The following is a 24,001-nucleotide window of genomic DNA, read 5'->3' as shown; positions in this document are numbered from 1 at the left end:
ACGCCTGGGAACTGCCATCTTATCACAGTCCCATCAGCAGCTCTTCATTGTAGAGGGTCTGATTACATCTCACCACACCTTATTTATGCCTCACACACAGGCGATGATTCACTACTGCAAAATGGGGCTTTTTACTCATAAAATTGTTACATTTTTTTTCTGTATTTCTCTTTTTCTTTCTTTTTTCTTTTCTCTTTCGGAACATTTTGTAACCGTAAATGGTTTGATTGATAATGGATCTGAGCAACCTACAACTGGGTGCATAACATGCACACTGGGCTTAACAAACAGGAAGGAGCAGAGTCCTCCAGCAGAGTATATCAGGAGAGAAGGGTTATAGAAGAAGGAGCAGAGTCTTCCAGCAGAGTATATCAGGAGAGGAGAGTTATAGAGGAAGGAGCAGAGTCCTCCAGCAGAGTATATCAGGAGAGGAGGAGAGTTATCGAGGGAGGAGCAGAGTCCTCCAGCAGAGTATATCAGGAGAGGAGAGTTATAGAGGAAGGAGCAGAGTCCTCCAGCAGAGTATATCAGGAGAGGAGAGTTATAGAGGAAGAAGCAGAGTCCTCCAGCAGAGTATATCAGGAGAGGAGAGTTATAGAGGAAGGAGCAGAGTCCTCCAGCAGAGTATATCAGGAGAGGAGAGTTATAGAGGAAGGAGCAGAGTCCTCCAGCAGAGTATATCAGGAGAGGAGAGTTATAGAAGAAGGAGCAGAGTCTTCCAGCAGAGTATATCAGGAGAGGAGAGTTATAGAGGAAGGAGCAGAGTCCTCCAGCAGAGTATATCAGGAGAGGAGAGTTATAGAGGAAGGAGCAGAGTCCTCCAGCAGAGTATATCAGGAGAGGAGAGTTATAGAGGAAGGAGCAGAGTCCTCCAGCAGTGCAGAGTATATCAGGAGAGGAGAGTTATAGAGGAAGGAGCAGAGTCCTCCAGCAGAGTATATCAGGAGAGGAGAGTTATAGAGGAAGGAGCAGAGTCTTCCAGCAGAGTATTTCAGCAGAGGAGAGTTATAGAGGAAGGAGCAGAGTCCTCCAGCAGAGCAGAGTATTTCAGCAGAGGAGAGTTATAGAGGAAGGAGCAGAGTCATCCAGCAGAGTATATCAGGAGAGGAGAGTTATAGAGGGAGGAGCAGAGTCCTCCAGCAGAGTATATCAGGAGAGGAGAGTTATAGAGGAAGGAGCAGAGTCCTCCAGCAGAGTATATCAGGAGAGGAGAGTTATAGAGGAAGGAGCAGAGTCCTCCAGCAGAGTATATCAGGAGAGGAGAGTTATAGAGGAAGGAGCAGAGTCCTCCAGCAGAGTATATCAGGAGAGGAGAGTTATAGAGGAAGGAGCAGAGTCCTCCAGCAGAGTATTTCAGCAGAGGAGAGTTATAGAGGAAGGAGCAGAGTCCTCCAGCAGAGCAGAGTATTTCAGGAGAGGAGAGCTCTGGAGGAAGGAGAAGAGTCCTCCAGCAGTTTTATCGAACGAAAACCACATTTACTGTTAGGAGTTAGTTTGTCCAAGAAACATTTTCCATCCTGCTCATTCAAATTTTTTCCTCACTGCGGTGGAAAACACTGTGCTTGGTTCACAGTCACACTGATACAGTTTAAGATGTGACTTTGGTTGCACTGAATCGCATGACAATGGTTCCCATTCACATCAATGCAGCACAGCTCAAAATGTGACTTTGGGAAAGGGTCCTGTGCTATTTTGGTGCGATTTACCCCCAAAGAATATGCAAACCGCATCCAAAAACACAGCCAAAGTCGCACTGCGAATTGCACCTTAATCACATCACAGTAGTGTAAATCAAGCCTTAGCCCTGGTTCACACTGGTGCGGTTTGACATATCAAATCGGCGGCATTTGCCGGCAATGGCACCGCCCTAATCGGTGTGACGCCGCATCTGCGGATCTGCACCGATTTTTAAAAAGTAGTTTCTGTACTACTTTTTGCGATTTCGGGCAGCGATTTACATTGACGTCTGTGCAGAAACCTGCACAGATGTCTTTGTAATCGCGGCTGAAATCGGGACTTGTGGGAGTGAAATTGTGCGAGTTCGGTTGAACCCGCGCGGCTTCTCTCCCGCAGCCCCGTGTGAACCTGCGCTCAAATGAAATTTTGAAACTGTGTGCCATTAATATGTATACTCTGTAGAATCGCAATGTATTCTGTGTTTGTATTGGTTGTATGAATCATCTTTCAGATTTGTATCATTTTTCCTTCCTGATAAGATGCTGCGTCTACAATTGTTACATTTCTAGAAGTCATTCCACGTCTCCTTAGTCGCCTGCGTTTTCATTGGGCACCTTTAATTACCAGCTTGGCGAGTTGCCCAATGTGACCACGTAGCGGCTGAAGGTCGCGGCTCCATTAACATGCATCGCGTCTTCTGGGACCATTAATCCGGGTGGATCCAGGTTCCTATTTCTTCGGCAGCCGCGCAGGATTTCGAGTAATTCTTTTTCCTGTCTTGTATAACTCCAGCTGTTGTGTATGTTGACCTCCGAGGCCCTTCCTAAGATCTCTACATTACTTACATTTGACCTGCACCTTCTTGTAGTTGAAGAAACCGCTTTGTTCAGGGCCGTTGAAATTTGCTCTTTCAACGAAAGATATAAAGTAGAGAAAAAAAAAGAAAACTTGGCAAGATATTAAGTGTTTGTGTTCAATGGAAAGGTTAACTTTAGGTTAATCTTTAGTTGATCAGTAAATTGCATGTTTGTACAAATTCTCATATTTCCTTGTATTGCTAATTTTAAGTGTTCAGGTAAAGTGTGCTTGACATTTCCCTCATCTCCTCCAATTCCTGCCAATTCAAACATTGCTAAAAAGTCTCGTTCTTATTTTTTGTTATATTTTAGATCAGTGGCCTCCAAACTGCGGCCCAGGGGCCAGATTTTGCCCTTTGCTTGCCTTTATCTGGCCCTTGGGGCACTGGTCTATCAACTGACACCAATCATGGGGCACTATTCTATCAACTGACTCCAATAATGGGACACTATTCCATCAACTGACTCCAATAATGAGACACTATTCTATCAACTGACTCCAATCATGGGACACTATTCCATCAACTCACACCAATCATGGGACACTATTCCATCAACTGACTCCAATAATGAGACACTATTCTATCAACTGACTCCAATAATGAGACACTATTCTATCAACTGACTCCAATAATGGGACACTATTCCATCAACTGACTCCAATAATGAGACACTATTCTATCAACTGACTCCAATAATGGGACACTATTCCATCAACTCACACCAATCATGGGACACTATTCCATCAACTGACTCCAATAATGGGACACTATTCTATCAACTGACTCCAATAATGGGACACTATTCCATCAACTGACTCCAATAATGAGACACTATTCTATCAACTGACTCCAATAATGGGACACTATTCCATCAACTGACTCCAATAATGGGACACTATTCCATCAACTGACTCCAATAATGAGACACTATTCTATCAACTGACTCCAATAATGGGACACTATTCCATCAACTGACTCCAATAATGGGACACTATTCCATCAACTGACTCCAATAATGGGACACTTTTCCTCCCACTGACACCATCAATGGCACTATTCTTTCCCATTGGTACAAACAACAATGGAGCCTTCTTCCTCCAAATATAACCAATGATGGGGCATTGTTTATGTCTACTGACACTGGGGCATTTTCTACTTCCACAGTCCGGCCCCCCCAAAGCCTGAAGGACGGTAAACAGGCCCTTTGCTTAGAAAGTTTGGAGACCCCTCTTTTAGACCAATGTTTCTCAACCAATGTACTGTGGAACTCTAGGGTTCCTCTTGAGGTTGATAATTTTGCACAGAGTGGCCCCGATTTTCCTGTTCTGGGGTCCCTCTGCGGCTCTCGTGGCTCCTCCCTGCAATAGCTAACACCTGATCTAAAGGGGGATCTGCTGGGGCCCACCCTTGGCAGGGGTGGGGGGACATAAATTCGCCATCTTTGCCCTAGGTGCTGGATGACCTTGTCCTGGCACTGGGTCCCTCGGAGTAAACAGGCTGTGAAAGGCTGCTTTAGACAACGCTGTTTATCTCTGTCAGTATAAATGTTTTTCCAATGCTTTTTTGACTTACAAAAATTTCCAGTTGGTCTTTTATGTGTTTACAATTCAGCAACAATAATTGGAGTTGGATAACTTGTGTACAACGTCTGTCCTAGGTACACCAGGCGTAGAGGATTAATATAATCTGATATCACAGGCTTTGTGACACCCAGTCTCCCACGCTCATCGGAATTGTTCTGTGCGTCCCCTGCACTGCCTGCCAGTCACCCACTATTGTCTGCGTGGATCAGCTGTGGCGACCTGCCAGGGCACGCTTCATGTCAAACCTTTTACAGCACCTTGTGCTTTGTTTGGAGACAGGAAGAAAACGGGACTAAAACCAGTACATGTTTGCCTTGACGCCTGACTTGTTTTGTGTGGAAATGTATTATTAGTTTTGTTATTTCTTCCTGACATTTCAGTATTCTTTGTGTGAGTTTTTAACCCTTTTTATTTTCTTGAAGAACTAGACTTTCTAGTGAATGGATAACCTGCGTTCTCATTGAAATCTAAAGGGTCTCGGTGATGTCACTGGTCTCTAGTGATTGGAGGTTGTGTTCCTATGAATATGAAGGGTCTCGGTAATGTCACTGGTCTCTAGTGATTGGATAGGCTGTGTTCTCATGAATATGAAGGGTCTCGTGATGTCACTGGTCTCTAGTGATTGGATAGGCTGTGTTCTCATAATTATAAAGGGTCTCGTGATGTCACTGGTCTCTAGTGATTGGATAGGCTGTGTTCTCATGAATATGAAGGGTCTCAGTGATGTCACTGGTCTCTAGTGATTGGATAGGCTGTGTTCTCATGAATATGAAGGGTCTCGGTGATGTCACCGGTCTCTAGTGATTGGATAGGCTGTGTTCTCATGAATATGAAGGGTCTCTAGTGATCGGATAGGATGTGTTCTCATGAATATGAAGGGTCTCGGTGACTGGTCTCTAGTGGGTCTCGGTGACTGGTCTCTAGTGGGTCTCGGTGACTGGTCTCTAGTGGGTCTCGGTGACTGGTTTCTAGTGGGTCTTGGTGACTGGTCTCTAGTGGGTCTCGGTGACTGGTCTCTAGTGGGTCTCGGTGACTGGTCTCTAGTGGGTCTCGGTGACTGGTCTCTAGTGGGTCTCGGTGACTGGTCTCTAGTGGGTCTCTGTGACTGGTCTCTAGTGGGTCTCTGTGACTGGTCTCTAGTGGGTCTCTGTGACTGGTCTCTAGTGGGTCTCTGTGACTGGTCTCTAGTGGGTCTCGGTGACTGGTTTCTAGTGGGTCTTGGTGACTGGTCTCTAGTGGGTCTCGGTGACTGGTCTCTAGTGGGTCTCGGTGACTGGTCTCTAGTGGGTCTCGGTGACTGGTCTCTAGTGGGTCTCGGTGACTGGTCTCTAGTGGGTCTCGGTGACTGGTCTCTAGTGGGTCTCGGTGACTGGTCTCTAGTGGGTCTCGGTGACTGGTCTCTAGTGGGTCTCGGTGACTGGTCTCTAGTGGGTCTCGGTGACTGGTCTCTAGTGGGTCTCGGTGACTGGTCCCTAGTGGGTCTCGGTGACTGGTCTCTAGTGGGTCTCGGTGACTGGTTTCTAGTGGGTCTTGGTGACTGGTCTCTAGTGGGTCTCGGTGACTGGTCTCTAGTGGGTCTCGGTGACTGGTCTCTAGTGGGTCTCGGTGACTGGTCTCTAGTGGGTCTCGGTGACTGGTCTCTAGTGGGTCTCGGTGACTGGTCTCTAGTGGGTCTCGGTGGCTGGTCTCTAGTGGGTCTTGGTGACTGGTCTCTAGTGGGTCTCGGTGACTGGTCTCTAGTGGGTCTCGGTGACTGGTCTCTAGTGGGTCTCGGTGACGTGTCTCTAGTGATGTTGCTGCTCTCTAAAGGCTGCAATGCACTTGTACCATTATTGCAGATTGAGTTCAGTCTGGAGATAGACAGTCCTGCTCAGAAATCTCTTTCTCTCTCTCTCTCTCTCTCTCTCTCTCTCTCTCTCTCTCTCTCTCTCTCTCTCTCTCTCTCTCTCTCTCTCTCTCTCTCTCTCTCTCTCAGTTTAGGTGTGAAGAACATTTTGACACTTGTACACTGGAGGCTGTTCTGTGTGGAAATATTTGGACGTTTTTCCCTTTCATTGGCAGGAGGAATATAAAAACATAGTTTTACTGAGGATATATTTTTTTTTAAATAAGGAGTGAATGATTGATTATGTTGTACAGATGGTTTACATCCTCTGTACTCGGTCGAGTAAGGTGCTGCAATGTGTTGGAATAAACAGCCGTAGCAAATTCATCAGCTTTCTGTATTTATGATGTGAAATATCTATTGACGTCAGTCACTGAACTAAAGGCGCCCCTTACATTTCTCAATGACTTTTTAAGATTCTGGCAGTGCTGTTCATAAATGTGGAGGCACAAAGGATCCGGGTAGTATAAGAATTGGCTCATTTTGAATAAAGAAAAATTGTCTTGAAAGCACCAGTTTTGGGGGGGTTTCAGGAAAAAGAATGAATGAGTGACACCCTGATGGTACCCCAGCTTTAACTTCTTGAAGGATGGCCACATGACTCAAAACCTTCACCACGTTCCCATGAACAGGACTGATTATTCTTCTGCAGGATGGTCATCGGACGACACAGAACTATCTCCAGGTTCCTTTGAACAGGACAGGTTATTATCTAGCAGGGTGGTCACATGCCTGCCCAGTGTCCTTTCCAGGGTCCCCATCAATTGCCACCACTGTGCCATCAAAGGCAGCTACTGTACCCATCAATTGTCGCCACTGTGCCCAATCAATTGCCGCCAGTGTGCCCCATCAATTGCCGCCAGTGTGCCCCATCAATTGCTGCCAGTGTGCCCCATCAATTTCTGCCACTGTGCCCCATCAATTGCTGCCAGTGTGCCCCATCAATTGCCGCCAGTGTGCCCCATCAATTGCCGCCAGTGTGCCCCATCAATTGCCGCCAGTGTGCCCCATCAATTGCTGCCAGTGTGCCCCATCAATTGCCGCCAGTGTGCCCCATCAATTGCCGCCAGTGTGCCCCATCAATTGCCGCCACTGTGCCCCTTCAATTTCCGCCACTGTGCCCCATCAATTGCTGCCAGTGTGCCCCATCAATTGCCGCCACTGTGCTCCATCAATTGCTGGCAGTGTGCCCCATCAATTGCCTGCCAGTGCCCCCCCCCCGGCACCTACCTGTCTTGGCACTGTCCTCCACGTTCTGAGTTCTCCATGTCTTCTCCTGTCCTCTTACCGTCATCTCTGCTATGATAGGATGCATTAAAGGGGTTGTAAAGCTTCCTGTTTTTTTCAGCTTAAAGGGGTTGTAAAGGTACAATTTTTTTCCTAAATGTCTTCCTTTCCCTTAGTGCCGTCCTCCTTCACTTACCTCATCCTTCCATTTTTTTTTTTAATGTCCTTATTTCTTCTGAGAAATCCTCACTTCCTGTTCTTCTGTCTGTAACTCCACACAGTAATGCGAGGCTTTCTCCCTGGTGTGGAGTGTCGTGCTCGCCCCCTCCCTTGGACTACTGGAGAGTCAGGACGCCCCACTAACACACAGCTCCTTTCTCTATCTGCAACGTAGAGAGTGTCCTGACTCTCCTGTAGTCCAAGGGAAGGGGGCGAGCACGACACTCCACACCAGGGAGAAAGCCTTGCATTACTGTGTGGAGTTACAGACAGAAGAACAGGAAGTGAGGATTTCTCAGAAGAAATAAGGACATATAAAAGCAAAATGGAAGGATGAGGTAAGTGAAGGAGGACTGCACTAAGGGAAAGGAAGATATTTAGGATTTTTTTTCTTACATTTACAACCCCTTTAAGGTGAAAAAAACACGAAGCTTTACAACCCCTTTAAAGCCAGGGTTGGATAGATTATGATGTAGTTGGTTAAATTGAGAAAGTTGAGAACTCTATTTTACTCATTTTTTATTTCTCGTGTGGCCGAGAACAGTAGCTTTCTTTTGTGAAAAAATAAATGTGTTGATTCAAATGTATAAAAACATCTGGACTCTATTCCTTTCTGAGATAAGGTTTCCTTTGGGTTATTCAGAGCCTGTAACAGGTCCTTTAAAAAAAAATGTAAAAGTTGACGTTTTACAAGTTTCGTCCCTTTTTTTTGTTATGGCTTTCCAGAGCCTCCCGATCACCTAGCGGGAACATTTTCCGAAAGTAGCTCATAAAACCATTTCTGGTTTTCATCAAGGAAACTGTAATACATGAAGAACATTATTAACAGAAACGAAACATTTTGCAAGACTGAAAATGGATGTTCTCCCGGGGATGGACGCGGAGGATCTGTTGGGTGTTGACGTTACTCTGAAGCCGCACGGTTGCAACATCACCTGGAATGTGAATGGGGCCCCCCCACGTTTCTTCACTTCTCACTGGTGGGATCTCCTATCTACATGTGTCATGAGAGCCTTCTGTTCGGCCCGAGACCGTTGTATCTTGGAATCATTCGTACCTCACCAGCTCGGTGCTTTTTCCTAACTATTTTAATTGTAGAGTAAATTTCTCCGGCACCATATTAAATCTATTACATGAAACTTGTGTTTTCGTTCCTCTGAGACAAAATGTTTTTTTGTTTCTTGCTACTTGACTTTTCTCATCTGTTTTTCATCCCACTGTTGGATGTTGGCCTTACAGATGAATTCCAGGTATGGATATTTTTATGTAGCTACATTGGTCCAGCTTGGACCAATGTAAATAGATACACACTATTGGTCAGATTCAGGTAGGGCAGCGTAACTTTGTGCGGGCGTAGCGTATGGTATTTACGCTACGCCGCCGCAAGTTAGAGAGGGAAGTGCTGTATTCACAAAGCACTTGCGTCCTAAGTTACGGCGGCGTAGCGTAAATGTGCCGGCGTAAGCGCGCCTAATTCAAATGAGGAAGAGGTGGGCATGTTTTAGGGAAATTAAGCATGACCCCACGTAAATGACGTTTTTGAACGAACGGCGCATGCGCCGTCCGTGGACGTATCCCAGTGCGCATGCGTCGGATAGAATGCCTAAGATACGTTCGAACACTGCCTACGACGTGAACGTAACTTACGCACAGCCCTATTCGCGTACGACTTACGCAAACGACGTAAAAAGATACGCTTGTTCCAACGTCCATACCTTGCATGGGCTGCGCCACCTAGGGAGCAGCTTTATCTTTACGCCGGCGTATGTCTTACGTAAACGGCGTAACTAATTGCGACGGGCGCAATCACGTTCGTGAATCGGCGTATATTGCTCATTTGCATATTCAACGCGGAAAACAACGGAAGCGCCACCTAGCGGCCAGCATAAATATGCACCCTAAGATACGACGGCGTAGGAGACTTGCGCCGCTCGTATCTTAGTTTAATTTAAGCGTATCTGGTTTCCAGAATACGCTTAAATTTACGACGGCGTAGATTCAGAGTTACGACGGCGTATCTACTGATACGCCGGCGTAACTCTCTCTGAATCTAGCTATATATTGTCAAAAGTATTGGGACATCTGCCTTTACACACACGTGAATTTTTTTTTTTTTTTTTTATTTATCAGAAAAAAAAATTATTTGGTTGTTCATAGTGCAAAATACAAGATAATGCGTAAGAAGAAAGGAAACGTTTGCCATCGCATGTCGCTTTATCAAACAGTACAGAGTCTACAGTGTATATTGTGATTTGTGTGTCATAGATGACAATGCAATAATGCATGTTAGCAAAACAAAAAAAGAGTCTGGATAACCAAAACAACAAAAAGAAAAATAAGACAGAGACAAGTAAAACTTTTGAATTGTAGTACAGGAACAAAGGATGTTTCTGGACAGCCGCACTCTGAACAATGGTTGCCTTTATTGAAAAAAGAACAGCACTACAAGTCACAGCAAACAAAACAAAAACCCGGACAACTGACGCGTTTCGCACCAAATCTAGTGCTTAGTTGTAGTTCATTGGAATTGTAGTAGCGGATTACACACATCCCCAGAGCCCTGAGAACATGCAGCATCCGAACACTCTGCTCAACCCACCACGGCCATCAATATCCCTTAGGGACCTGTAAAGCAACTCACCCATTCGGACCCTCAAACTAGCTCTGTTTGATTACAGGCACATGAATTTTAATGGCATTGCAGTCTTAGTCCGGAGGGTTCAATATTGAGTTGGCTCCGCCCTTTGCAGCTATAACAGCTTCACCTCTTCTGGGAAGGCCGTCCACAAGGTTTAGGAGGGTGTCTATGGGAATGTGTGACCATTCTTCCAGAGGAGCATTTGTGAGGTCAGGCACTGATGTTGGATGAGAAGGTCTGGCCCGCAGTCTCCACTCTAATTCATCCCAAAGGTGTTCTATGGGGTTGAGGCCAAAAGGTCGATTTCCCACATTTGTGGCTTTTTAAATCGCAATTAGTGCCTGTGTATAAATATTTAATGAGTTTGTTAGCTCTCACTTTGATGCAGTGAGCAGGCTAGATACTAAACCATGGGGAGGTAGAAAAGGAAAGTCAAAAGACCTGCGTAACAAGGTAATGGAACTTTTCAAAGATGGTAAAAGGATATAAAAAGATGTCCAAAGCCTTGAATATGCCAGTCTATCTGTATATCTGGAGGGCGGTGATGTCACTCCTGTGTATTATATCTTATATCTGGAGAGCGGTGATGTCACTCCTGTATAATATATCTTATATCTGGAGAGCAGTGATGTCACTCCTGTGTATTATATCTTATATCTGGAGAGCGGTGATGTCACTCCTGTATAATATATCTTATATCTGGAGAGCAGTGATGTCACTCCTGTGTATTATATCTTATATCTGGAGAGCGGTGATGTCACTCCTGTATAATATATCTTATATCTGGAGAGCAGTGATGTCACTCCTGTGTATTATATCTTATATCTGGAGAGCGGTGATGTCACTGCTGTATAATATATCTTATATCTTGAGAGCGGTGATGTCACTCCTGTATATTATATCTTATATCTGGAGAGCGGTGATGTCACTCCTGTATATTATATCTTATATCTGGAGAGCGGTGATGTCACTGCTGTATAATATATCTTATATCTGGAGAGCGGTGATGTCACTCCTGTATAATATATCTTATATCTGGAGAGCAGTGATGTCACTGCTGTATAATATATCTTATATCTGGAGAGCGGTGATGTCACTCCTGTATAATATATCTTATATCTGGAGAGCGGTGATGTCACTCCTGTATAATATATCTTATATCTGGAGAGCAGTGATGTCACTCCTGTGTATTATATCTTATATCTGGAGAGCGGTGATGTCACTCCTGTATAATATATCTTATATCTGGAGAGCAGTGATGTCACTCCTGTGTATTATATCTTATATCTGGAGAGCGGTGATGTCACTCCTGTATAATATATCTTATATCTGGAGAGCAGTGATGTCACTCCTGTGTATTATATCTTATATCTGGAGAGCGGTGATGTCACTGCTGTATAATATATCTTATATCTTGAGAGTGGTGATGTCACTCCTGTATATTATATCTTATATCTGGAGAGCGGTGATGTCACTCCTGTATATTATATCTTATATCTGGAGAGCGGTGATGTCACTGCTGTATAATATATCTTATATCTGGAGAGCGGTGATGTCACTCCTGTATAATATATCTTATATCTGGAGAGCAGTGATGTCACTGCTGTATAATATATCTTATATCTGGAGAGCGGTGATGTCACTCCTGTATAATATATCTTATATCTGGAGAGCGGTGATGTCACTCCTGTATAATATATCTTATATCTGGAGAGCGGTGATGTCACTCCTGTATAATATATCTTATATCTGGAGAGCAGTGATGTCACTCCTGTGTATTATATCTTGTGAAGGATATGTCAGTGTAAATCTCCCTGCTTGGTTAAATTGTGGGTTAGATGGATTCATGTGTTACAAGCTATTGACATGTTAATGACCCTTCCTCAGCCAGCTCCCTAGTTCAAATGGTAATTGATTTATTGTGTGTGGGAAGGAGACCGGCCTTACTGTTTACAATGATTAGATAAGTGGCTCATGTTAATTATTCTGATTGCTTCATTGTGGGCAGGCTGTTACACCTTGTAATTAACTCCGCTGATGTCTTTATCTAAAGAAACGTGTCTGCAGGGTCGGCTCCGACTTGTCTCCTATAATCTGTATGGGAAACCCCACTGTGTGAGGGGGGCGTTCCTAACAGGCTGTAACCACATATAAGCTGAGTTTTTGTGTCAATAAAGTGTCTTGTTCTAGCAGTAAGCTTGTCTCATGTGTGGCTTTCTGGGCGATTCCAGGGATATCCCTCCTCGTGGAATATTGGGGTGATTTTCGTTATGGGAAGAAGGGAACGTTGACGGGGATATCATACCGATACCGTCACAATTGGTTGGTAGCAGCGGGATCTTCCCTTCTATTCCCCTTTACACTGGAAGAACTACTGGAAGTTCGTGGAAGGATTGCTAGCAACAAAACCAAGCGGGTCATCATAGCAGAATCAATGGAGCTAGACCAGGAGGACGGGATTGCAGCAACGCCAGCAGTACAAGAGATGGAGACACCAGTGATTCAGGAGGAGGAATCGCCAGCCAACAAGCTAATGAGAGAGAAGCTAGCTTGGTTCGGCCCGAACCCAACGCCGGATGTGGTGCTGAAAGTGATGGACATGTTAGTAAACGCAGAGCTACAGAAGGATAAACAAATAAGGGATGCAGAGCTACAGTTAAAACTGGCAGCAGTCCAACAAGCAGCCGCACCTTCTACGAACAGTGAGTACAGCACAGCAGACGCAAGGAAGATTCCGTTTAGCGCTTTTAAAGCTTTTGATGAAAAGGACTGTGAGATTGATAACTACCTGGCAGATTTTGAGCGACAATGTAACCTGCACCGAATAGCTAGAGGAGAGTGGGTTTCAATATTGTCAGGCAAACTGTCAGGCAAAGCTTCTGATGCTTTCCGGACCGTGCCAGATCAGGATATCCATAGCTACGCCAGGGTTAAAGAAGCGCTCCTGGCTCGTTATGCAGTAACCCCAGAGTCCCACCGACAGAAGTTCAGGGACTCACGCAAAACCACGGAAGACTCTTACGCGGAATGGGCATGCCAGCTGTCCCTGTCGGCCTCTAACTGGGTTAACAGCAGCCAGGCCACCACCGCAGAGGACATTTTGCAACTAATGCTCCTGGAGCAATTTTACAATCACATCCAGACGGACGTCAAGGATTGGGTGAGAGATCGCAAGCCCATGACTCTACCAGAGGCCGCGAAGTTGGCGGATGAATATGCGGATACTCGCAAGACAAACCAGGTCACACCACGGGTACAACCCCCACAACCAACGGCGCCCTCACACCCACCAGCCGCTAGATACCAACCGCCTAACAGACCGATGACATATAGCCCTCGCTACCCACGCCAGGAGGACAACGAACAACGCTGCTTCCGGTGCAAACAGTTGGGTCACTTCAAGCAGAATTGCCCCATGAATGACAACACCAGGTCAAATTGGTCTCAACCTGGGTACCGCCTACCAGCAGCAGCCCATTGTGTAGACTCAGCTTGGGATCCCCAGGAGCTGGGTCAGGAAGAACCATTGGGCACCCCTTACGAAGCCCTCATGGTACAATCTGTTATTACGGACAACAGGGAACACCATTGTCAGCTGGTCATGGGCGACAGCCATGAGCCGGAGGGGCCTTGGAGGGAGCTGGGCAGAAAGAGGCACCGCCAGCTACCCTCCAAGAAGAAGAGGTCCTGGAAGTCATTTAACCAGCGGACCTGGGAGGAAAAGAAGCGACTGGAGGAGATGGAATCGCAGCGGGCGTCCCAGATGCGGGCCGAGATGTTCGCCAAGGGCCCACCGGTGGCCCCTTACACCACCACCCAGTTCCTGATGATGAAGGACCACGTGGAGAGCCTGCAGGACATGAGCAAGCAGGAGCTGATCCGTGAGTACATAGAGCTGGAGGAGTGCATAAGCCGCATGGAGGAGGAGAACAACCACCTGAGGTCACAGCAGGCTGACCCCCCCAGGCTCCATGAACTGGAGATGGAGCTGGAGAAGCTCCAAGAGGAGAACCGGCGGCTGCGGAGGGAGCAGGGGGTGGCTGACCTTATGGGGCTCTGAGTCCCCTTCCCCCCCCCCCCCGGACTCTGAGCACCAGTGCTACAGCATTTCAACAAATATAACTTTTTCTTTTTATGAATCTCCTGTGATTGTCACTTCAGAGCCATAACCTGCCCCCTCCCATAGCGGGACACCTAGACGGCGGCGCACAGACCCATTCGCTGTCTTCACACTGACTTCTGGTGACTTTGCAGATCGCACAAAGACTTGGGGACTGACCGGCGTGTGATCTGACGACCCGGTGGCATACCTGAGTCGGAAGCAGTTACCAATGGAGGTCAGTCACGCCAAACGGAGTTAACCTCGGACTAAAAGCTCTGAACCCGTCAACCCTACTGGACCAGGGAAGGTCCAACCGGGTTTGCCGGAGCAGGGAGAAAAAGGGGGGCCATTGTGAAGGATATGTCAGTGTAAATCTCCCTGCTTGGTTAAATTGTGGGTTAGATGGATTCATGTGTTACAAGCTATTGACATGTTAATGACCCTTCCTCAGCCAGCTCCCTAGTTCAAATGGTAATTGATTTATTGTGTGTGGGAAGGAGACCGGCCTTACTGTTTACAATGATTAGATAAGTGGCTCATGTTAATTATTCTGATTGCTTCATTGTGGGCAGGCTGTTACACCTAGTAATTAACTCCACTGATGTCTTTATCTAAAGAAACGTGTCTGCATGGTCGGCTCCGACTTGTCTCCTATAATCTGTATGGGAAACCCCACTGTGTGAGGGGGGCGTTCCTAACAGGCTGTAACCACATATAAGCTGAGTTTTTGTGTCAATAAAGTGTCTTGTTCTAGCAGTAAGCTTGTCTCATGTGTGGCTTTCTGGGCGATTCCAGGGATATCCCTCCTCGTGGAATATTGGGGTGATTTTCGTTATGGGAAGAAGGGAACGTTGACGGGGATATCATACCGATACCGTCACATATCTTATATCTGGAGAGCGGTGATGTCACTGCTGTATAATATATCTTATATCTTGAGAGCGGTGATGTCACTCCTGTATATTATATCTTATATCTGGAGAGCGGTGATGTCACTGCTGTATAATATATCTTATATCTGGAGAGCGGTGATGTCACTCCTGTATAATATATCTTATATCTGGAGAGTTGTGATGTCACTCCTGTGTATTATATCTTATATCTATGTGTATGTCACTTCTGTATAATATATGATATTGGGGGGGGGGGGGGGGGTTGTTAGATCTTTTCCAGTAAGTGTGGGCTCTGGTGTAACTTGTGGCCGGTGTTTGCGGTTGGTGATTTCAGGTGATTAGTGTTCCTCCATCTGAAGGGTTTTGCATGCGTGGGTAGCAGAGGAAGGGGATTCCGGTATTATTCATGGTGGTCACATGCTCTGCACCTCGTGGTTACATGAGCATTGCCTCCTCCTTGGCCCTCTGTAGAGGTCTTGGAAGCGTTCTGTATCTGGGTATGACTAGACCTGACCTCTGACATCACAATTCATAGAAAATGAAACCGGTGCAGCGGACCTGCCGGGGGAAGCCGCACTCCATTCATAGAACCAACATTTGCTGTTTAGGAAATAATAAATGATAATATAATCTATAATACGGATTGGACCATAAAATGACCACCTTGGTTAGAATCTGTATTTCCTTTCTGTACTTGCCACACACTGGAATAAATATATATATATATATTTATTTTTAATGCTTAATTTATATTTTTCAACAACACACACAGGAGAAGAGATCCCTAACAAATCCAAAAAATACAATGCTGAGACGCCTGAAGAGTCGCCCCCTGTGTGAACCGGCTCTAAATGGGATTTTAAGGGTGCAAATTACACAGACAGATATAAAAAAATATTTTTTTTTATAAAAGTAAAAAAAAATCGACAGAATAAAATCCATCAAAATATACAAAACAGTTTCAGAGTGTGCAGAATGACAAAATTCTCAACACGTTTCACCACTGTTAGTGGCTTCCTCAGGAGATTTACATTTGTCAGGCACTACTGAAAAATAAAAATAAAAGCGATACATATAATCACATAATGATACAGAAATACGCATATCATGAAACAAAAAAAAACCCCACAATATTATATTTAATCCCAAAAACGGCTGAGATCATAAAAGCCAACTTATAGTGGGAAGCGGCAATTACCTGTATAATGTAGGATTGATTGAGAATAAAAATATTTATAGATAAGACCGGAAGGTCAGTGTAAAATTCTTCTATTTGCCCCAACTAGTTGGGTGTAAATGTTGGGCATGACTACCTGTAGATAGTCTGTAGAGTTATTTATACTACATAGTGGAAGATCCTTGAGCTTGGCAGACGTGTTCATTCATTGTAGTGGATAATCCGGACGGACCAGTCAGACGTGTATTTCTCAGCGCGTTCCCGTGTCGGGGAGACCCCGCAGTACTCGGCGTTGGGATGCCGAGGAAAAGTTGATGTCTACACATGCCGGATTCCGGTGAGTCACCCTCCGTGTCCTGGCTCCATCTTCGCCAGGCTTGGAAGGCGGATGCTCTAATGCTTGTCAGAAGCTACGACTCCTATTGTTAAAGGGGAATTCCGGGCAGATATAAAAGGCACACGTTAATGAGGCTCTGTATTTATTACCACATTATTAATTGTATTCCTATAAATCAGGGGTATGGAATTCAAATGATAGAATTCAAAGAGATCCAATTGCAAAATTTCTCTTCCAGCCGAGGTCCGAATCTCTTTAAATGGGGATGGGCTCTGTATGATCTCCACTGTCAGAACGGAGATCTGCCTTGTAGAGCTGGGCGATTCCCCCCCCCCCACCCCCAAAAAAAAAATCTGCAATTTAAGAAAAAACAACTTGATTCACAAGTCGAATCAAGTTTTTTTTTTTCCTGATGGACACGTCCTACGTTTTTAGGCAAGGCCGCGGCTTCTGCCTATTCCCCTGCGATCCTGGGAAAAGGCAGCGAACTCGCCTAAAAACTTAGGACCGGCGCTCCGCAGACTAGGCCGAAGCTGCGGCCTCGCCTAAAACATCCTGCCCGCAGCTCTCCGCGATCCTGGGGAAAGGCAGCAGACTAGGCCGAAGCCACGGCCTCGCCTAAAAACTTAGGACCGGCGCTCCGCAGACTAGGCCGAAGCTGCGGCCTCGCCTAAAACATCCTGCCCGCAGCTCTCCGCGATCCTGGGGAAAGGCAGCAGACTAGGCCGAAGCCACGGCTTCGCCTAAAGACTTAGGACCGGCGCTCCGCAGACTAGGCCGAAGCTGCGGCTTCGCCTAAAACATCCTGCCCGCAGCTCTCCGCGATCCTGGGGAAAGGCAGCAGACTAGGCCGAAGCCACGGCCTCGCCTAAAAACTTAGGACCGGCGCTCCGCAGACTAGGCCGAAGCTGCGGCCTCGCCTAAAACATCCTGCCCGCAGCTCGCCGCAATCACGGCGAGCTGCGGGCAGGATTTTTTTAGGCGAGGCAGTAATCAGGGCTAAAAAAAAAATGCACTGTCACTGTACTAAAAAATAACGCTGGCAGGGAAGGAGTTAACATCAGGGGCGATCAAAGGGTAAAAATGTGTTCCCTGGGAGTGATTACTAACAATGGGGGAGGTGCTTTAACTGGGGGAATGTAACCCCTGCATCCAATTCACATATATGTGAACCCGGCCTGAACTGGGATTTAGCTTCAATTGGTGAGTGTAGCTATATCTGCTAGTACATCTAACACCCCCCCCCCCCAGACTGGCAATGCTGCTGCTCAAATGTGCCACCTGTGCTCCTTCATCCAGAGAGGGTGGGTGGGGGGGGGGGCTCAAATACAGGAGGTGTGTTACTGGCCAGATCACCAGGTAAATAGATTAAAAAGTCGGAAAAAAAAGAAGAAAACTAATGCAGCCGCCACATCTAATGGTTTTGGGTGTTTTGCCGCTTTAGGTGACATGTAGAGATTTAAAGAGGGACATGAGAAACATTTCTGGAGTGGGGTGGGCTGTACTTTCCATGTTATGGAAGATTCACCTTCTCACCGATCGACTGACCCCAAATATTTGCCCGTCCTGGACTCTCTTCTCTGTGGACTGATGAGGGATGACTGGCAGGGCAGAAGATAAAGGAGTCGTAGCTGTGAGGTCACCGCAAAGACTTATGGACGGGCAGTGTGATTGGTTCCTCTGTGGGGTCGTCTGAAGGTCACACCCTTCTTCAGGATTGTAATTGCTGAAATATAATAACATATATCTACATATAGTGGGCTAGATTCAGGTAGCCCTGCGTAATCTTGTGCGGGCGTAACGTATCTCCAATACGTTATGCCGCCGTAAATTAGGGCGCAAGTTCCGTATTCTGAAAGAACTTGCGCCCTAAGTTACGGCGGCGTAACGTATGTGCTCCGGCGTAAGCCCGCCTAATTCAAATTTGCGCCGTTCGTAAAAGAATCCCAGTGCGCATGCTCAAAATCAAAATCGTCAATGCTTTAGACGTGAACGTAATTTACGTCTAGCCCTATTCGCGAACGACTTACGCAAACGACGTAAAAATTTCAAAATTCATCGCGGGAACGACGTCCATACTTAACATTGCGTACGCCTCATAGACCCAGGAGCAACCTTACGCCGGAAAAAGCCTAACGTAAACGACGTAAAAAAATGCGCCGGGCGCACATACGTTTCTGAATTGGCGTATCCAGGTCATTTGCATATTCTATGCTGAAATCGACGGCAGCGCCACCTGGCGGCCAGCGTAAATATGCACCCTAAAATACGACGGCATATGAGATTTACGCCAGTCGGATCTTATCCTAATTTCAGCGTATCTAGCTTTCTGAATACAGAGGGCTAGATTCAGCATTGATTTACGCCGGCGTATCTATAGATACGCCGTGTAAATTCAAAGCTGCGCCGGCGTATCTTCTTTCTGTATTCAGAAAGCTAGATACGCCGAAATTAGGCTAAGATCCGACTGGCGTAAGTCTCTTACGCCGTCGTATCTTAGGGTGCATACTTACGCTGTCCGCTAGGTGGCGCTTCCGTCGTTTTCGGCGTAGAATATGCAAATTACCTAGATACGCCGATTCACAAACGTACGTGCGCCCAGGGGAATTTTTTACGTCGTTTGCGTAAGGCTTTTCCGGCGTAACGTTGCTCCTGCTTCTATGAGGCGTACGCAATGTTAAGCATGGACGTCGTTCCCGCGTCGAATTTTGAATTTTTTACGTCGTTTGCGTAAGTCTTTCGCGAATAGGGCTGGACGTAATTTACGTTCACGTCGAAACCAATACGTCCTTGCGGCATACTTTGGAGCAATGCACACTGGGATATGTGCACGGACGGCGCATGCGCTGTTCGGAAAAAACTTCAATCACGTCGGGTCACCACCCATTTACTTAAAACACGCCCCCCTCATACTCATTTGAATTAGGCGCGCTTACGCCGGCCCCATTTTCGCTACGCCGCCGTAACTTAGGAGGCAAGTGCTTTGTCGTACAAATGCGCCGCCCTACCTGAATCTAGCCCAGAAAGAAGATACGCCGGCGCAGCTTTGAATTTACGCTGGGTATCTATAGATACGCCGGTGTAAATTCTTGCTGAATCTAGCCCAGTGTATGTGTGTATATATATATACACACACTCACCGGACACTTTATTAGGTACACCTGTTCAATTGCTCCTTAACACAAATTGCTAATCAGCCAATCACACGGCAGCAATTCAATGCATTTAGGCACCTAGACGCAGTGAAGACGACTTGCTGAAATTCAAACTGAGCATCAGAATGGGGGGAAGAAAGGGGATTGAAGTGACTTTGAATGTGGGATGGTTGTTGGTGGCAGACGGGCTGCTCTGAGTATTTCTGGGATTTTCGCACACAACCATCCCTCGTGGTTTACAGGGAATGGTGGGGAAAAGAGAAAATATCCAGTGAGCGGGAGTTGTGTGGAGGAAAATGCCTGGTTGAGGTCAGAGGAGAATGGGCAGGCGGCACAGTGAGGCAGATGATAGAAAGACAACCGTAACTGAAATGACCCCTCATTACACCCAAGGTATGCAGAATACCGTCTCTGAACGCACAGCACATCCAACCTTGAAGCAGATGGTAATGACGTCACCGTAAGATCCAGATATGGCGGTCACTTTACTGCCTCTACATGTTTCGCTGAACCAGCGTCTTCAGGAAGCTTCCCCCCCCAGTGATCAGACTGTACATTGTAACTTTGTAGAAGGAGGAGGAAGCAGTTCCTCAGTCTCCCCTCCCCCAGTGTGTTCCAAAGTGCGGAATCGGGAATTACGTCACCGTAAGATCCAGATATGGCGGTCACTTTACTGCCTCTACATGTTTCGCCGAACCAGCGTCTTCAGGAAGCTTCCCCCCCAGTGATCAGACTGTACATTGTAAGTTTGTATCAGACGGGGAAGCATTTCCTCTGCCCCCCCCATTGTATTCCAAAGTGCGGAACCAGGAATGACATCACCGCAAGATCCGGATATGGCGGTCACTTTACTGTGTCTACATGTTTCGCTAAACCAGCGTCTTCAGGAAGCTTCCCCCCCCCCAGTGATCAGACTGTACATTGTAAGTTTGTATCAGACGGGAAAGCATTTCCTCTGTCCCCCCCCCCCCCATTGTATTCCAAAGTGCAGAACCAGGAATTACGTCACCGTAAGATCCAGATATGGCGGTCACTTTACTGTGTCTACATGTTTCGCTAAACCAGCGTCTTCAGGAAGCTTCCCCCCCAGTGATCAGACTGCACATTGTAAGTTTGTAGAAGGAGGATGTGACATTTCCTCAGTCCCCCCTCCCCCAGCGATCAGACTGTACATTGTAACTTTGTAGAAGGAGGAGGAAGAATTTCCTCAGTCCCCCCTCCCCCAGTGATCAGACTGTAAATTGTAAGTTTGTAGAAGGAGGAGGAATTTCCTCAGTCCCCCCTCCCCCAGTGATCAGTCTGTACATTGTAACTTTGTAGAAGGAGGAGGAAGCGTTTCCTCAGTCTACTTCAATGCCCGGGAGGTAGCGGGACTTCTATATCATGTGACCACTGTGATTGTTGCTCCAATGTCAATTAGCGAGTTGTCAGAAGCTGGTCAAGGCTTCCAATTAGGAGCTTGCAAGGCAAGTAACTGCCAATCACAGCGGTCACATGATACAGAAGCCGCAACATAAAAGCCAATGGATTTGAGTACACTTGTAACTGTTTGAAAACTTAATAAAAATCTGTGGAAAAAAAAAAAAAAGCCAATGGAAGTCTTAAAGGGTTAATGGCCAATTTTCATGCATTTTCTCTGGTGTTAATTATTACTATTCCTATAGGAATTTCAGCTCTAATCTTCCTGTATTTTATTTTTCTCTTTATATAATGTTTTTTTACGGCTGTCGCGTCCACCTTTGTACCTCGGCGGGTCGGGTCGCCTCACGCCCGTGTTAATGAATACACGGCATTTGGATATTTGCTCTGTAGTGATATCCATAGTCCAGACCCGGCACAATGTCTCTGGCACTCTGCAAAAACAAATTGAAATTATTTTCTAAATCTGTGAAGAAGAAGAATTCCCAGCTGAAGAAGAGTCTATTGGAGGTGAGTCACCCTCCCGGGATCAGGTCTCCGTCCAGCCGGAATGCTGATTGCAGCGTTTTGTGCCTCCTTTGATATTGTACATTTTACTAAATCAGCCGTCTGTAAAAGTGCACCGAATTACATTTCCCGAGGTATGGAGCGCCTCATTTCCCGATGTATGGAGCTCCTCATTTCCCAGTGTATGGAGCTCCTCATTTCCCGAGGTATGGAGCGCCTCATTTCCGAGGTATGGAGCTCCTCATTTCCCGAGGTATGGAGCTCCTCATTTCCGAGGTATGGAGCTCCTCATTTCCCGAGGTATGGAGCTCCTCATTTCCCGATGTATGGAGCTCCTTATTTCCCAAGGTATGGAGCTCCTCATTTCCCGATGTATGGAGCTCCTCATTTCCCAAGGTATGGAGCTCCTTTTTTCCCGATGTATGGAGCTCCTCATTTCCCGATGTTTGGAGCTCCTCGTTTCCCGATGTATGGAGCTCCTCATTTCCCGATGTATGGAGCTCCTCATTTCCCGATGTATGGAGCTCCTCATTTCCCAAGGTATGGAGCTCCTCATTTCCCGATGTATGGAGCTCCTCATTTCCCGATGTATGGAGCTCCTCATTTCCCGATGTATGGAGCTCCTCATTTCCCGATGTATGGAGCTCCTTATTTCCCGAGGTATGGAGCTCCTCATTTCCCGATGTTTGGAGCTCCTCATTTCCCGATGTTTGGAGCTCCTCATTTCCCGATGTATGGAGCTCCTTATTTCCCGAGGTATGGAGCTCCTCATTTCCCGATGTTTGGAGCTCCTCATTTCCCGATGTATGGAGCTCCTAATGTCACAATGGAGCTCCTCATTTCCCGATGTATGAAGCTCCTCATTTCCCGAGGTATGGAGCTCCTAATGTCACAATGGAGCTCCTCATTTCCTAATGGATGGACTCCCTGGTGGCCCCTCCCACCAGCCAGGCTCTGTCTGCATCGCATAGAAAACCACACGATGATGGTTCTAAAATAAGAAAATAAGATATATAATTTTCATTAGCCTGGCGACGAAGGAGGAAAAAGAGGATTGCAAATGTAAACTCTAACGTGTATGTACAAGTGGAACTTCGGATTGCAAGTATAATCCGTTCCAGGAGAACGCTCGTAATCCAAATCACTTGCATATCAAAGCGAGTTTCCCCATAGAAGTCAATGGAAACGAAAATAATTCGTTCCGCATGGACTTCTATGGCATGCAATACCACATGCGGCCAGATGTGGGGGGGGGGGGGGGCGCTGGAGAGCTCAGCTGAAGTCGGAAAGGCTCGGGATCGGAGCATTTCCGAACGGCTCCGGCACCCTCACACCTCTGGCCAAATGCGGTACTGCACACCGCTGTGGCTTGAATCCTGCTAGTTTTGCGAGACAACACTCGCAAACCGAGTCAGGATTTAAAAACAAAAAAAATGCTTGTATCGCGAAACGCTCGTTAACCGCATTACTCACAATCCGAGGTTTTACTAGTATAGCCTAAACTTTTTTTTTTTTGAGCTTTGTATGATATGTGGAAGGATTAGAACCCTTGCCAGGTTTTTACTTCCATTTCACACCAACTTTACGTTGCTGTCCCAGTTTCACCAGAAAGGAAATGTAGGAAAATCTCCGACGGCAACACAAACTATTTATTTAATTTTTTTTATTTTTTTAAATTTAAACATTTTTTTTTTTTAGTTGCTGTCTTTTAGGTAGATTCAGTAAGAGTTAGGCCGGCTTATCAGTAGATTATCAGTAGATAAGCCGACCTAACTCAGAATCTACGCCGACTTATGTTTAAGCGTATGCTCAAACAGAGATACGCTTAAACATATCTAAGATACGACGGCTTGCGCCGTCCTATCTTAGATTGCAATATTTTGGATGGCCGCTAGGTGGCGCTTCCATTGCGGTCGGCGTAGAATATGTAAATGAGGAGATACGCCGATTCACGAATGTACGCCCCGGCCGACGCAGTACTTTTACACCGTTTACGTAAGAGATAGGCCGCGTAAAGTTAGAGCTAGGCTCTATTGGAATAGTAATGTCAAGTATGGCCGCACTTCCCGCGTCAAAATTCGATTTTTTTACGTCGCTTGCGTAAGTCGTCCGTGAATCGGGATTTACGTCCACGTCAAAATCAATAGGCCTGTGCGGCGTACTTAGCCGCAATGCACACTGGGAAATGTAGGCGCCCGGCGCATGCGCAGTGATAAAAAACGTGAGTTCAAGCGCCATTAACATAAAACACGCTCCCCTCAAACACATTTGACACGCCCGCCGATTCAGGCTACGCCGACGTAACTTAGCAGGCAAGTACATT

At 46.3% G+C, this 24,001-nt stretch overlaps 1 protein-coding gene across 3 annotated transcripts in view; it reads left to right on the top strand.

Moving 5' to 3' along the window:
• The window catches only part of B3GNTL1 (UDP-GlcNAc:betaGal beta-1,3-N-acetylglucosaminyltransferase like 1), a 258,592-nt gene that overhangs the window by 174,392 nt on the left and 60,199 nt on the right, over window positions 1–24,001 (top strand). The window contains exon 1 of one of the 3 annotated variants that reach the window (XM_040331080.1): window positions 21,550–21,681. The exons of the other annotated variants lie outside the window; for them this stretch is intronic. Within the exon in view, the coding sequence (XP_040187014.1) occupies window positions 21,592–21,681 (90 nt within the window). The 5' untranslated portion in view covers window positions 21,550–21,591. Of the gene's footprint in view, window positions 1–21,549; window positions 21,682–24,001 lie in introns of those variants that run through there. 3 annotated transcript variants of the gene reach the window in all.

This window comes from Rana temporaria, chromosome 12 (genome assembly GCF_905171775.1).
Source record: "Rana temporaria chromosome 12, aRanTem1.1, whole genome shotgun sequence".
Taxonomy (NCBI): Eukaryota; Metazoa; Chordata; class Amphibia; order Anura; family Ranidae; genus Rana; species Rana temporaria.
The sequence above is the reverse complement of the archived record's forward strand: the minus strand, read 5'-3'. Positions and strand labels throughout refer to the sequence as shown.